The sequence below is a fragment of the Coregonus clupeaformis genome, unplaced genomic scaffold (assembly GCF_020615455.1).
Source record: "Coregonus clupeaformis isolate EN_2021a unplaced genomic scaffold, ASM2061545v1 scaf0001, whole genome shotgun sequence".
Lineage (NCBI taxonomy): Eukaryota > Metazoa > Chordata > Actinopteri > Salmoniformes > Salmonidae > Coregonus > Coregonus clupeaformis.
Window position 1 is genome coordinate 2091161 of NW_025533456.1, and position 16254 is coordinate 2107414.

Sequence of the window (16254 nt, forward strand, 5' to 3'; positions counted from 1 at the left end):
CCACACCGCGTCTCACAAAGACACAGCGGTTGGAACTAAAAATCTCCAATTTGGACTCATCAGACCAAAGACACATTTCCACTGGTCTAATGTCCATTGCACGTTTTTCTTGGCCCAAGCAAGTCTCTTCTTATTATTGGTGTCCTTTAGTAGTGGTTTCTTTGCAGCAATTCGACCATGAAGGCCTGATTTACGGTCTCCTCTGAACAGTTGATGTTGAGATGTGTCTGTTACTAGAACTTTGTGAAGCATTTATTTGGCCTGAAATTTCTGATGCTGGTAACGCTAATTAACTTATCCTCTGCAGCAGAGGTAACTCTGGGTCTTCCATTCCTGTGGCAGTCCTCATGAGAGCCAGTTTCATCATAGCGCTTGATGGTTTTTGCGACTGCACTTGAAGAAACTTTCAAAGTTCTTGAAATGTTCCAGATTGACTGACCTTCATGTCTTAAAGTAATGATGGACTGTCGTTTCTCTTTGCTTATTTGAGATGTTCTTGTCATAATTTGGACTTGGTATTTTACCAAAAAAGGCTATCTTCTGTTTACCCCCTTCCTTGTTACAACATAACTGATTGGCTCAAACGTATTAAGAAGGAAAGAAATTCCACAAATTAACTTTTAAGAAGGCACACCTGTTCATTGCAATGCATTCCAGGTGACTACCTCTTGAAGCTGGTTGAGAGAATGCCAAGAGTGTGCAAAGCTGTCATCAAGACAAAGGGTGGCTATTGAAGAATCTGAAATATAAAATATATTTGTTTAACACTTTTTTGGTTACTACATGATACCATATGTGTTATTTCATAGTTTTGATGTCTTCACTATTATTCTACAATGTAGAAAATAGTAAAAATAAAGAAAAACCCTTGAATGAGTAGGTGTTCTAGAACTTTTGACCGGTAGTGTATATATATATTTGTATTCCCAATCATGTGAAATCCATATATAAGGGCCTAACGAATTTATTTCAATTGACTGATTTCCTTGAACTGTAACTCAGTAAAATCAAAGATTTTTTATAACTAACCAAAGAAAGCCCACAGCCTGTCATTTCCAAAGGCAACAAATGAGTCACAGTGGGCAGAACAAGGGGCCAGTATGAAAAATGTATGCACTCACTAATTGTAAGTCGCTCTGGATAAGAGCGTCTGCTAAATGACTAAAATATAAAATGTCAACAAACAAGGAGGTGGGCAGAGCCAAAAACGAGCTAACGAAATCATATTGGAACATTTTAGAAAACATTTGCATATTTCCATTAGGGAACGCCTACTCTGATCGCAATAACTAAATTCAATTTCTGAAACTTTCGTAAAGGGTAAAGTCTACAAAACGTAGTCCACTCTGTTCGTAACATATTCTACTTTGGGAACAGAAAATTGTATTGAGATAAAATATTTTATCGATGAGAAAATGTGCAGAATGTTGGCCAAAATCCATCTCTTTCCATCTTCTCCCACTGCCGGCCACTGGGCTTCCTTTCACTACCATATTTGGTAGTGAGTAGAAATGCAAAGTGGATGCTTCACATTTATACATCCGGTTGTACACCTCTTGTACAAATATACCTAACTTACTATCTTTCTCTTTGAAAGTTTCAATACATTTTAATTATTTAATAGTAAGATCCATATCGGCCTACATAGATTTTGTGTGAATAAAATATACCAATTATTTAGCTAGTTTCCATTCATTTTTTAACTATTTCATTTTTCATTTTTTGATAACGTGGTTTGTCCATTTATACTTTCCGTACCAGCATTTGTTTCACTAACAATTCCAACATGGCTGCGATCAGGAGTGGGGTGACCCCGGTTTCTCTAACGATATGTTTTTTAAGACAAGCTGGAAGACACAGTCTGGGCAACCATTCACTTACAGAGAGATTGAAACAGGTTTGAGTTGTTCATGTCTTTGTGCTGTTGAATTCATGTGTTAGTCTGACAGCAAGCGTTAACAGCGATTCTAAACAGCACGCCCAACTTCGTGCATGGCTCTGTGACTTTGAGTCAATGTTGAGCTAACGTTAGCAGGTAAGTGAATTAGCCTAAACTTTTCTATCAAATATCTACATGCCACACAAAGGATATAAGATTGTAGCTACGTATGTATGCAAAGCTATAACATTGTTGGTAACTGTCCGGTCCAACTGTCTGCATACACAAGTTGTCATGTTCAGACAGTTATGTATGACATGTTAGTTACACATCCATTCCCTGAAATAAAAGAACCCATACATTTTCCAAAGGCATAAAATGTTTATTTCGCTCAAATTTTGTGAAGAAAATGTTTTTACATCCCTGTTAGTGAGCATTTCTCCTTTGCCAAGATAATGGATGGTGGCATATCAAGAAGCTGATTAAAGAGCATGGTCATTACACAGGTGTACCTTGTGCTGGGGACAATAAAAGGCCACTCTAAAATATGCAGTTTTGTCACCCAACACAATGCCACAATTTTCTCAAGTTTTGAGGGAACATGCAATTGGCATGCTGACTGCAGGGATGTCTACCAGAGCTGTTGCCAGATAATTGAATGTTCATTTCTCTACCATAAGCTGCCTCCGACGTCATTTTAGATAATTTGGCAGTACGTCCAACCGGCCTCACAACTGCAGACCACGTGTACGCCGTTGTGTGGGCGAGCACGTGTACGCCGTTGTGAACAGAGTGCCCCATGATGGCGGTGGGGTTATGGCATGGGCAGGCATAAGCTACGGACAATGAGCACCATTGCATTTTATCGATGGCAATTTGAATGCACAGATACCGTGACGAGGTCCTTAGGCCTGTTGTCCTGCCACTCATCTGCTGCCATCACTTCATGTTTCAGCATGATAATGCAGAGCCCCATGTTGCAAGGATCTGTACACAATTCCTGGAAGCTGTAAATGTCCCAGTTCTTCCATGGCCTGCATACTCTCCAGACATGTCACCCATTGAGCATGTTTGGGATGCTCTGGATCGATGTGTACAACCGCGTGTTTCAGTTCCCGACAATATCCAGCATCTTAGCACAGCCATTGAAGAGGAGTGGGACAACATTACACAGGCCACAATCAACAGCCTGATCAACTCTGAAGGAGCTGTCGCGCTGCATGAGGCATTTGTACACTGCTCAAAAAAAATAAAGGGAACACTTAAACAACACATCCTAGATCTGAATGAATGAAATAATCTTATTAAATACTTTTTTCTTTACATAGTTGAATGTGCTGACAACAAACTCACACAAAACGTATCAATGGAAATCAAATTTATCAACCCATAGAGGTCTGGATTTGGAGTCACCCTCAAAATTAAAGTGGAAAACCCCACTACAGGCTGATCCAACTTTGATGTAATGTCCTTAAAACAAGTCAAAATGAGGCTCAGTAGTGTGTGTGGCATCCACGTGCCTGTATGACCTCCCTACAACGCCTGGGCATGCTCCTGATGAGGTGGCGGATGGTCTCCTGAGGGATCTCCTCCCAGACCTGGACTAAAGCATCCGCCAACTCCTGGACAGTCTGTGGTGCAACGTGGCGTTGGTGGATGGAGCGAGACATGATGTCCCAGATGTGCTCAATTGGATTCAGGTCTGGGGAACGGGCGGGCCAGTCCATAGCATCAATGCCTTCCTCTTGCAGGAACTGCTGACACACTCCAGCCACATGAGGTCTAGCATTGTCTTGCATTAGGAGGAACCCAGGGCCAACCGCACCAGCATATGGTCTCACAAGGGGTCTGAGGATCTCATTTCGGTACCTAATGGCAGTCAGGCTACCTCTGGCGAGCACATGGAGGGCTGTGCGGCCCCCCAAAGAAATGCCACCCCACACCATGACTGACCCACCGCCAAACCGGTCATGCTGGGGGATGTTGCAGGCAGCAGAACGTTCTCCACGGCGTCTCCAGACTCTGTCATGTCTGTCACGTGCTCAGTGTGAACCTGCTTTCATCTGTGAAGAGCACAGGGCGCCAGTGGCGAATTTGCCAATCTTGGTGTTCTCTGGCAAATGCCAAACGTCCTGCACAGTGTTGGGCTGTAAGCACAACCCTCACCTGTGGACGTCGGGCCCTCATACCACCCTCATGGAGTCTGTTTCTGACCGTTTGAGCAGACCCATGCACATTTGTGGCCTGCTGGAGGTCATTTTGCAGGGCTCTGGCAGTGCTCCTCCTGCTCCTCCTTGCACAAAGGCGGAGGTAGCGGTACTGCGGCTGGGTTGTTGCCCTCCTACGGCCTCCTCCACGTCTCCTGATGTACTGGCCTGTCTCCTGGTAGCGCCTCCATGCTCTGGACACTACGCTGACAGACACAGCAAACCTTCTTGCCACAGCTCGCATTGTTGTGCCATTGTGGATGAGCTGCACTACCTGAGCCACTTGTGTGGGTTGTAGACTCCGTCTCATGCTACAACTAGAGTGAAAGCACCGCCAGCATTCAAAAGTGACAAAAACATCAGCCAGGAAGCATAGGAACTGAGAAGTGGTCTGTGGTCACCACCTGCAGAACCACTTCTTTATTGGGGGTCTTGCTAATTGCCTATAATTTCCACCTGTTGTCTATTCCATTTGCACAACAGCATGTGAAATTTATTGTCAATCAGTGTTGCTTCCTAAGTGGACAGTTTGATTTCACAGAAGTGTGATTGACTTGGAGTTACATTGTGTTGTTTTAAGTGTTCCCTTTATTTTTTTGAGCAGTGTATTTATTATGGATCCCCATTAGCTGCTGCCAAGGCAGCAGCTACTCTTCCAGGGGTCCAGCAAAATTAAGGCAGTTGTATACAATTTTAAAAACATTACAATATATTCACAACACATTAAGTGTGTGCCCACAAAATCTGTGTGTATAGTGTGTTTGTATGCATGTCTGTGCCTGTTTGTATCTCTTCAAATGGTGGTCACACCAGATACTCACTGGTGTTCTGATCCACACCCCAATCTTTTTCTTCTGTATTCCCAGTCATGCTGCCCTCCCGTGTAGCTCAGTTGGTAGAGCATGGCGCTTGCAACGCCAGGGATGTGGGTTTGTTTCCCACGGGGGGCCAGTATGAAAAATGTATGCACTCGCTAACTGTAAGTCGCTCTGGAAAAGAGCGTCTGCTAAATGACTAAAATGTAAAAAATGTGAAATCCATAGATTAGGGCCTAAAATAATTCATTTCAATTGACCGATTTCCTTATATGAACTGTAACTCAGTAAAAATATTTAAATTGTTGCATTTTATATTTTTATTCAGTATAGTTAGTTAGCATTCCCATATCAGCCAGTAACTAGCTAGCTAATGTTAACTAGATACAGCCTTGAATGATACAGCCTTGATAACACCTACAATGTATGCAGTGGGGAAAAAAAGCATTTAGTCAGCCACCAATTGTGCAAATTCTCCCACTTAAAAAGATGAGAGGCCTGTAATTTTCATCATAGGTAAACGTCAACTATGACAGACAAAATGAGAAAAGAAATTCCAGAAAATCACATTTGTAGGATTTTTTATGAATTTATTTGCAAATTATGGTGGAAAATAAGTATTTGGTCAATAACAAAAGTTTCTCTACTTTTGTTATATACCCTTTGTTGACAATTACACAGGTCAAACGTTTTCTGTAAGTCTTCACAAGGTTTTCACACACTGTTGCTGGTATTTTGGCCCATTCCTCCATGCAGATCTCCTCTAGAGCAGTGATGTTTTGGGGCTGTCGCTGGGCAACACGGACTTTCAACTCCCTCCAAAGATTTTCTATGGGGTTGAGATCTGGAGACTGGCTAGGCCACTCCAGGACCTTGAAATGCTTCTTACGAAGCCACTCCTTCGTTGCCCGGGCGGTGTGTTTGGGATCATTGTCATGCTGAAAGACCCAGCCACGTTTCATCTTCAATGCCCTTTCTGATGGAAGGAGGTTTTCACTCAAAATCTCACGATACATGGCCCCATTCATTCTTTCCTTTACACGGATCAGTCAGTCCTGATCCCTTTGCAGAAAAAACAGCCCCAAAGCATGATGTTTCCACCCCCATGCTTCACAGTAGGTATGGTGTTCTTTGGATGCAACTCAGCATTATTTGTCCTCCAAACACGATGAGTTGAGTTTTTACCAAAAAGTTCTATTTTGGTTTCATCTGACCATATGACATTCTCCCAATCCTCTTCTGGATCATCCAAATGCACTCTAGCAAACTTCAGACGGGCCTGGACATCTACTGGCTTAAGCAGGGGGACACGTCTGGCACTGCAGGATTTGAGTCCCTGGCGGCGTAGTGTGTTACTGATGGTAGGCTTTGTTACTTTGGTCCCAGCTCTCTGTAGGTTATTCACTAGGTCCCCCCGTGTGGTTCTGGGATTTTTGCTCACCGTTCTTGTGATCATTTTGACCCCACGGGGTGAGATCTAGCGTGGAGCTCCAGATCGAGGGAGATTCAGTGGTCTTGTATGTCTTCCATTTCCTAATAATTGCTCCCACAGTTGATTTCTTCAAACCAAGCTGCTTACCTATTGCAGATTCAGTCATCCCAGCCTGGTGCAGGTCTACAATGTTGTTTCTGTTGTCCTTTGACAGCTCTTTGGTCTTGGCCATAGTGGAGTTTGGAGTGTGACTGTTTGAGGTTGTGGACAGGTGTCTTTTATACTGATAAGTTCAAACAGGTGCCATTAATACAGGTAATGAGTGGAGGACAGAGGAGCCTCTTAAAGAAGTTACAGGTCTGTGAGAGCCAGAAATCTTGCTTGTTTGTAGGTGACCAAATACTTATTTTCCACCATAATTTGCAAATAAATTCATTAAAAATCCTACAATGTGAGTTTCTGGAGAGAAAAAAATCTCAATTTGTCTGTCATAGTTGACGTGTACCTATGATGAAAATTACAGGCCTCTCTCATCTTTTTAAGTGGGAGAACTTGCACAATTGGTGGCTGACTAAATGCTTTTTTTCCCCACTGTACATACGTAGCTACAATATTATATCCTATGTGTGGCATATAGTTAGATCTTTGATAGAAAACCTTGGCCTAAACATGATCATGACAAGGAAGCAATAACTTGGTGTGCGCCTCCATCTGCCCCAAAGTCAATATATTTCTTGATTTGTGATACAATTATGGTGGTCATTCGCTCTGACCATTGAAACCAAACCACAATACAGCTAACTTGGCTAGAAATAGACTTTTGCATGTGCATAATCATATGCTGCAATTACTGCTGCATTGTCTGTCATCCTATCCTACAATAAGCCACAAAGTAAAGTGGACCAGAAAGTAGTAGTGCTTCTTCATCTGATTTTAGCTTGTTATTGTGTCCCTCTTCTAAACAGAGGTTTCTACAGACGTCCCATCTTCACACAGTAGTAGAATGTAGGAGTCCATCGACTAGAGCTGGTCTCGGTCGACGTCACAATGGGAGGTTCTTATTGGTCAGTTCCGTGGCCGTCAGGCACAACAGCTCACAGGTGAGTCGGTGTCAATGCGAAATACAGGAACTAGTCTGATCCTCTCACAATTGTTTTAAAACATTACACCATGCTCTGGTTGTTACACCTTGACACATGTGGTCAAAATCCAAGACACTTCCTGTTGTATAATAGTTTGTCCTGTTCCTTTAGAAATCCTTCCACCTGATTTGTAAAAGAGGTATTTTGATTGGCACAATATAAAATAAAAGCTGGCATGCTATGTTATATTTTCAGATCTCAAGTGAAACCCTTCCCACGGCATCTCCAGTGCTGGAAGCATCCATCCCCAGCACCACAGTCATGGATCCCACTCTATAAACACACAGCCAATCACTGAGCAGGTATTTGAGGCTGCACCAACTGTAATGGATGTTCTGCAGGGGGTGGGAGTAGAGCTGAGCCTATCAGAGCTGGGCCTGGGGAGCGCCACCCCCGTGGGCCTGGTCCAGAACCTACTCGAGTTCATGCATGTGGACATGGGGATGCCGTGGTGGGGAGCTATTGTTGTAGGTGAGACATTTACATGACATTAACATTTTAGTAATCTAGCAGATGCTCTTATCCAGAGCTACTTACAATCAGTGCATTCATGTTAAGATAGCTATGTGAGACAACAACACATCACAATCGTATCAACAAAGTATTTATCAGCAAAGTCAGTGCTAGTATGAAAAGACAAGTGTCTTTTTTTGGGGGTTGCCGGGGCGCCGTGAGTTATTAAATGTACTCTTCAAAGAGGTAGGGTTTCAGACGTTTTCGGAAGATGTGCAGGGACTCCGCTGTGCTGACTTTAGGGATAAGCTTTTTCCACCATTGGGGTGCCAGGACAGAGAAGAACTTTGACTGGGCTGAGCGGGAGCTGCCCTCCCATAGGGGTGGAAGGGCCAAGAGACCACAGGTGGTGGAACGGAGTGCTCGGGTTGGGATGTAGGGTTTGAGCATAGCCTGAAGGTAGGGAAGGGCAGTTCCCCTTGCTGCTCCGTAGACAAGCACCAGGGTCTTGAAGATGATGCGAGCTTTGACTGGAAGCTAGTGGAGCGGGATGACATGCGAGAACTTCGGAAGGTTGAACACCAGTCAGGCTGCAGTATTCTGGATAGGTTGCTGGGGTTTGATGGCACAAGCGGGGAGCCCAGCCAACCGAGTTGCAGTAGTCTAGATGGGAGATGACAAGTGCCTGGATTAGAACCTGTGCTGCTTCCTGTGTGTGGAAAGGTTGTACTCTACCGATGTTGTAGAGCATGAACCTGCAGGAGCGAGTCACTGCTTTGATGTTTACAGAGAACGACAGGGTGTTGTCCAGGACCGACGTCCAAGCTGAGATATTTGCAAGGCACGCAAAGATGTCGCCACCTGGGTGTCAGAAGAGGGGAAGGAGAAAAGTAGTTGAGTGTCATCCACATAGCAATGATAGAAAAGCCCATGTGAGGATATGCAAGAGCCGATTGACTTGGTGTAAAGAGAAAATATTTTTCCACTTTGCCAGCTCGGGATTTGAACCAGCAACCTTTTGGTTACTGGCCCAACGCTCTTAACCACTAGGCTACCAGTCTCCGTTGAGTGAGCTGTCTTGAAGCCTGACTGGTTAGGGTCAAGAAGAATTGTTCTGAGAGATAACCAGAGAGTTGGTCAGGGACAGCACGCTCAAGTGTGTTGGAAAGAAAAGAAAGAAAGGATACCGGTCTTTAGTTTTTGATGTCAGAGGGGTCGAGTGTTGGTTTGTTGAGGAGGGGGGCAACTCTGGCCATCTTGAAGTCAGAGGGGATGCAGCCAGTGGTCAGGGATGAGGGAAGTGAGGAATGGGAAAACATCTCCAGAAATGGTCTGGAGGAGGGGATGGGGTCAAGTGGGCAGGTTGTTGGGCGGCCGGACATCACTAGTCTCAGAATTTCATCTGGAGAAAGAGGTCAAGGCGTAAGGTAGTTCTGTGTGAGTGGGACCGGTGGGCTCAGTAGGCTGAGTGAATGAGTAACTGATGTCTTTGTCCTTTTTTTCAAGGTGGTTGACAGTCATTCGCAGGGAAGGGGAGGAGGTGGAGGATTAAGGAGGGAGGAGAAAGTGGAGAAGAGTTTCCCAGGGTTAGAGGCAGAAGCTTGAAATTTAGAGTGATAGAAAGCATCTTTAGCAGCTGATACAGAGGAAAATAAGGTAGAGCGAGAGGAGGGAGTGGAAGGATAATAGGTCCTCCGGAGGTTTGGTTTTCCTCCATTTCCGCTCAGCTGCCCGCAGCACTGTTCTGTTAGCGCGTAGTGAGTCACAGACCATAGAATTAGGAATTAATGTAATTTAATAGGATCTCTATGGGTGAGACCCTCCTCATCAGAACTCTGTGTGGGTTGCCTCAGCCTGTCTAGCTTCAAATCATCAGACTTGAGTCCAATATTCACAAGGAGATACTTGGTTGTAAGAGGCTTTTGGTATTTATCTTGATGTATTGCTGACTTTCCTTATTTTTTTATTTTGTCCATTTCTGTTTTTCTCTTACACACCCACACCCACAGGCACGGTGCTGGCCCGCATCATGGTGTTCCCGGTCATCGTGAAGGGTCAGAGGGAGGCAGCCAAGCTGAACAACGTTATACCAGAGATGACCAAACTCACCAACAAGATGAACGAGGCCAAACAGAGCGGAAACAAGTTTGACTGTTAGTCTTCTCTCTCTCTCCTCCTCAACTCATTTCTGTTTAATGACATCTGTATCCTCCCTCTGTATTTATCCCTCTTTCATCTCTCATTGGAACTGCTCCCTTCTTTTGCTGCTCTACTCTTCTCATTTCGTTATTTCCCAGATAGAGATGAAGCCTTATACTAAAAACCATTTTCAATGGAGAATCTCCATTGCTTTTAACTCAATGACTAGGCTTGATCTCTGTCCAGGAAAGCGGCCCTTACAAAAATTATATATATTTTTTTTTTACATAAAATAACAAAAATCCCAACAAATCAGCTCCAAGTGATTTTTATTTTGGACATCTGTTCCAAAGTATTCTCATGCATAATATAGAGATATATATGATCGTATTCAAATGTAAGCAAGGTTTGAAATTATGTTTTTAGTTTTGATCCCTGCTTTAGTGTGTGATGTTTCTCATGTGAGGTAATATTTCTGTGTTTCTCCTAGTTGCTAAGGCGTACTCTGACCTGACCATGTTCCAGAAGAAGCATGACGTCAACCCTCTTCGTGGCTTCCTGGTCCCTCTGGTGCAGGTCAGTTACAGCTACGTCTCTCCCCCCCCTCCCTTCACTGATTTGAAAGAAAATAACTGATATATAAGTAATGATGGAAACTCCCACTATAGCCCATGCCTCCACAAAATCCAATGCTTTACGATTTATGGGAAGTATTGAACAAGGAGAAAGAAGATATTAATGGGACCTAGTATTTAGGACCCAAGACTAATCCCACCTCTCCCTCTCTCTTTTTCCAGACTCCAGTCTTCATCTCGTTCTTCATTGCTCTCAGAAAGATGTCCTACCTCCCTGTCCCCAGTATGCAGACAGGAGGGTGCTTGTGGTTCTTCGACCTCACAGCAGCAGACCCCTTCTACATCCTCCCCATCGCTGTGACCGGAACCATGTTCGCCATCCTGGAGGTAAGTTTAGTCAAGTCATAACCCTGTCCCCAGGCTATTGCGCATTGGGCGGACATGTCTGGGGAAATATTATTCAGCTGTGCTGACCTTGATTAGCTTTTTTTTTATATATATATATTTAATGTTATATCAAACAGAATATTATAACTTTTCTTTTATAAATGTTTTATTGAAATATTTGAATGCAAGATTATGAATAATATTTGCATAGTATTAACAGTATTGAGCCTGAATAACAACCACCTGTCTGTCTCCCTGTCTTCTCAGTTGGGGGCAGAGTCTGGTGTGGATAACCCTAACCTGAAAGCCATGAAGACTGTGTTCAGAATCATGCCCTTCGTCATCCTCCCCCTCACCATCAACTTCCCCACGGTCAGTCGCTCTCTTTGTTTCTCTCTGTTTATCTCTTGCGCCCCCCTGTGGCAGTATCATAAATAGTATGCAGTAGCCCTGGGATACTTCTGTTCATTTCGTTGTGATTCAATCTTTAATATTTTTCCAGGTTAGTCGTGTTGAGATAAAAAGCTTCAGTGTCACAAGTGTATCTCTGTCTGGCTTGGCATTATGGAGCCAGTCTGCTAACCTGTTTCTCTCAAAGAATAACAACAGGTAGTGTGGTTGACAATGCTTTCAGTAGTATTGGGCTACTTTGTTAATTTCCTTGTTATTCAACCTTTATTTAACAAGGTTAGTCTCGTTGTGATAAAAACAGCAGGGTCATGCAGAGCCCGTGGTCTAGCGGTAACCCTCCTGGCTGGTCACCTACAGTGCCTTCATTTTAGTTTTCGCAACAAAGTATCGATTTAGCCAGTCAACTGAAAAAAAGGTTTGTATGTTGCTATGACAACCAGCTCAATTTGCTGTCTGTCTTGTTCGGACACATTCACTTTTATATGGGACGGTGGAGATCGCAATTCAATATTGAAAAGGTCGGAGAGACAGACAGCAAGGTTTATACAAATCTCTGCTGTTGAAAACCAAATGCTAGTCTAAAAGAAATGGGAGATAATATCTAGATGCTTTTTATAGTGGAGATCAAGTTTATACATTTGCTGGCAGGGTTGATGAGACAGTGGATTGCGCAGTCAGATGGAACTGAGTAAATAGGCATTTCAACGTCATAGATTTAGCCGGTGGTAACTTGTGAAATAGACTCCAGCTGGAATGCAGTTTTAACCAATCAGCATTCAGGATTAGACCCACCCGTTGTATAAAAGATAAGAGATTGGTGTGAGAGACAGACAGCGGCAGTGGAATATTTTTTTTTTTTTTAATTGTTCTAAATGAATAAAAAATGAAAAGATGAAATGTCTTGAGTCAATAAGTATTCAACCCCTTTGTATTCAACCCCTTTGTTATATAAGTGTAAATGTAAATGTGTAAATGTAAAATGTTATGACAAGCCCAAATAAGTTCAGGAGGAAAAATGTGCTTAAGTCAGATAATAAGTTGCATGGACTCACTGTGTGAAATTATAGTGTTTAACATGATTTTTTGAATGACTACCTAGTCTCTGTACCCCACACATACAATTATCTGTAAGGTCCCTTAGTCCAGCAGTGAATTTCAAACACAGATTCAACCACAAAGACCAGGGAGGTTTTCCAATGCTTCTCAAAGAAGGGCACATATTGGTAAATGGCACACAAAAAAAAGCAGACATTGAATATCCCTTTGAGCATGGTAAAGTTATTAATTACACTTTGGATGGTGTATCAATACACTCAGTCACTACAAAGATAAAGGTGTACTTCCTAACTCAGTTGCCGGAGAGGAAGGAAACCGCTCAGGGATTTCACCATGAGGCCAATTGTGACTTTAAAACAGTGAGAGTTTAGTAGCTGTGATGGGCGAAAACTGAGGATGGATCAACAACATTGTAGTTACTCTACAATACTAACCTAATTGACAGAGTAAAAAGAAGGACGCCTATACAGAATAAAAATATTCCAAAACCTGCCTCCTGTTTGCAACAAGGCACTATAGTAATACTGCAAAAAAATGTGGCAAAGCAATTAACTTTTTGTGCTGAATACAAAGTGTTATGTGTGGGGCAAATCCAATACAACACATTACTGAGTACCACTCTCCATATTTTCAAGCATAGTGTTGGCTACACCATGTTATAGGTATGCTTGTAATCGTTAAGGACTGGGGAGTTTTTCACCAAAAAAAAAAAAAATGAAAGAAAGAAACGGAATGGAGCTAAGCACTGGCAAGGCTAAGCTAAGCTTAGACGGAAAACCTGGGTATCTGCTTTCCACCAGACACTGGGAGATGAATTCACCTTTCAGCAGGACAATAACCTAAAACACAAGGCCAAATCTACACTGTGGAGTTGCTTACCAAGAAGACAGGGAATTGAATTCTAAATACCAGCAAAGCACCACCACACCATTACACCACCTCCATGCTTTACGGTGGGAAATACACATGCTGAATTTATCCGTTCACCCACACCACGTCTCACAAAGACACAGTGGTTGGAACCAAAAATTGCACATTTGGACTCCAGACCAAAGGACAAATTTCCACCGGTCTAATGTCCATTGCTCGTGTTTCTTGGCCCAAGCAAGTCTCTTCTTCTTATTGGTGTCCTTTTAGTAGTGGTTTCTTTGCAGCAATTCAACCATGAAGGCCTGACTCACACAGTCCCCTCTGAACAGTTGATGTTGAGATGTCTGTTACTTGAACTCTGTGAAGCATTTATTTGGGCTGCAATTTCTGAGGCTGGTAACTCTAATGAACTTATCCTCTGCAGCAGAGGTAACTCTGGGCCTTCCATTCCTGTGGTGGTCCTCATGAAAGCCAGTTTCATCATAGCGCTTGATGGTTTTTGCGACTGCACTTGCAGAAACTTTTCAAAGTTCTTGAAATGTTCCGTATTGACTGACCTTCATGTCTTAAATTAATGATGGACTGTCGTTTCTCTTTGCTTATTTGAGCTGTTCTTGCCATAATATGGACTTGGTCTTTTACCAAATAGGGATATCTTCTGTATACCCCCCCTACCTTGTCGCAACGCAACTGATTGCCTCAAATGCATTAAGAAGGAAAGAAATTCCACAAATTAACTTTTAAGAAGGCACACCTGTTAATTGAAATGCATTCCAGGTGACTACCTCATGAAGCTGGTTGAGAGAATGCCAAGAGTGCGCAAAGCTGTCAAGGCAAAGGGTGGCTATTTGAAGAACCTCAAATATAAAATATGTTTTGATTTGTTTAACACTTTTTTGGTTACTACATGATTCCATATGTGTTATTTCAAAGTTTTGATGTCTTCACTATTATTCTACAATGTAGAAAATAGTAAAAAATAAAGAAAAACCCTTGAATGAGTAGGTGTTCTAAAACTTTTGACCGGTAGTGTATATTTTTAAACAACAACAAAAACAGCAGGGTCATACTGCTAAAAGAGTGTCTTTGTCTGAGCATCAAGGAGCTAGTCTGGAAATCTCACATTTCTCTCTCTCCCAGGCGGTGTTTACGTACTGGATGACATCCAACTGCTTCTCCCTGGCCCAGGTGGCCCTGCTCAAACACCCACTGGTCAGACAGAAGCTGAGGATCCCAGAGAGGATCGAACACCCGGTCTCCGGCCAGCCCCAGAACGAAGGCTTCATCGATACCATCAAGAAGGGTGGGTGTAGTGGAACTGATGTGAAAGGGGTGGGGATGTGTCATGGAGTCACCTGTGAAAATAGTCTCCTCTCTTTCTGGGTTGGATTTGCTCTGTGTATTTGTCTTTCTCTCTTTCTTTCCTTTTCACTCACTCTCGGACATACATTCTCCTCTTGCTCCCAATTAAAACATGGTTGTCTGTCTCTCCTATAGGCTGGAAGAACGCTCAACTGGCCCAGCAGTTGGAGGAGAGGGAGAGGAGGATGAAGAACCACCTGGACATCGCTCCTAAAGGTGCCTTTTTACCGCCACCCCTTCTTCAGATCAGCGCCATTTTCTACATTTACTCTATTTTATTTTGCTCCTAAATGGAATGTTTTCACAGCAGGTTGACGTTTATTGTCATGAGTCTTGTCCTGGAGGCAGAACTGAGCGATTTCCCCATAGGCCAGCAGCAAAGTCAACATGGACTATATTGTAAACATTTATGAAAACAAAAATGAGCTTTTTGGTCTTAATTTAAGGTTATGGTTAGGGTTAGCAGTGTGGTTATGGTTAGGTTTAAAATCAGATTTTCTGACTTTGTGGCTGTGCCAGCTAGTGACCACTCTGCAAAGCTGCCTCCAGAACAAGATTCATGACGTTAAAACGCTAACCTGCATTTTAACAGGTACCTCAGTGATTAATTTTTATCTGTGAATATTGTAGTGGGTTTATGGTTTTCCTTTCTTTCACCTCATGCCTTTCTCTCTCTTTGTACTGTCCTCTCCAACCAGGTCCACTGAGGCAGACCTTCACCCACATCCCTCTACAACAGTCAACACCATCCATTCCAGCAACAACATCAGCAACCAAGTCAGCCAAAGCAAAACAAGCGGCCCCGGCAACCGGTGGTAAGGAGAGGCCATGGGAGGAGACTATTGGTTGAAGAAGAGTGACAGACAGTTTGAAGGCCCAATGAATCATGTGTACATATTTGAGGGAGAGGGGGATTGGTAGAGAACGTGGGCAATATTCTAAATAAAGAGCAAACTTCTGTTGCCTTATAAAGTCTGTTTACATTATGATAACCTGAATTCTTATTTGAAAACATGAAATCGGTATTGTTCATTATATCCATTGGAATGACGGCAAGGGAATTGTTACAACTAGTGTTTGCATTGTACATATCTATGGTGGGAATCGAGTCATTTAACATTTCCATCAGTAATTTATTATAAATAGTCTAAACAATTGATCAACTCAACCAACCCCCTCCCCTTTGTTTAAATCAACTCACATGTTGAGTGAATGAGGAAAGATTATTCTTAATACGTTGATTAAAAAATATATCCCTTTGCTTTAAAAAAATCTTAAAGGCTGCAGGTGGAATGGACATTTACATAGGACAAATCTAACACATTTTCCACAAAAATAATTGTGCCTAGAGCAACCTGTATACTACTATTCTCGCCTAACCACATACAACGAACTAACCCTCAGTAATTATATTACTTTCCGACATGTCTTCAGTGCCTCTGTCTCTTGTTTCCTTATTGATGTGACTTCAGAAGTATCAGTAGTGACTTATGCCACTATGGCTACGTTTACACAGGCAGCCCAAT

At 42.8% G+C, this 16254-nt stretch overlaps 1 protein-coding gene across 1 annotated transcript; it reads left to right on the forward strand.

Moving 5' to 3' along the window:
• Positions 1-1786: 1786 nt before the first annotated feature.
• LOC123482976 (mitochondrial inner membrane protein OXA1L-like) lies at positions 1787-16164 on the forward strand. The gene is given in 11 exon segments (XM_045212230.1): positions 1787-1897; positions 7299-7433; positions 7671-7746; positions 7749-7946; positions 9938-10081; positions 10558-10643; positions 10865-11029; positions 11297-11401; positions 14507-14669; positions 14864-14944; positions 15427-16164. Coding segments are annotated over 11 exon segments (1416 nt in total). The 3' UTR covers positions 15579-16164.
• Positions 16165-16254: the final 90 nt, after the last annotated feature.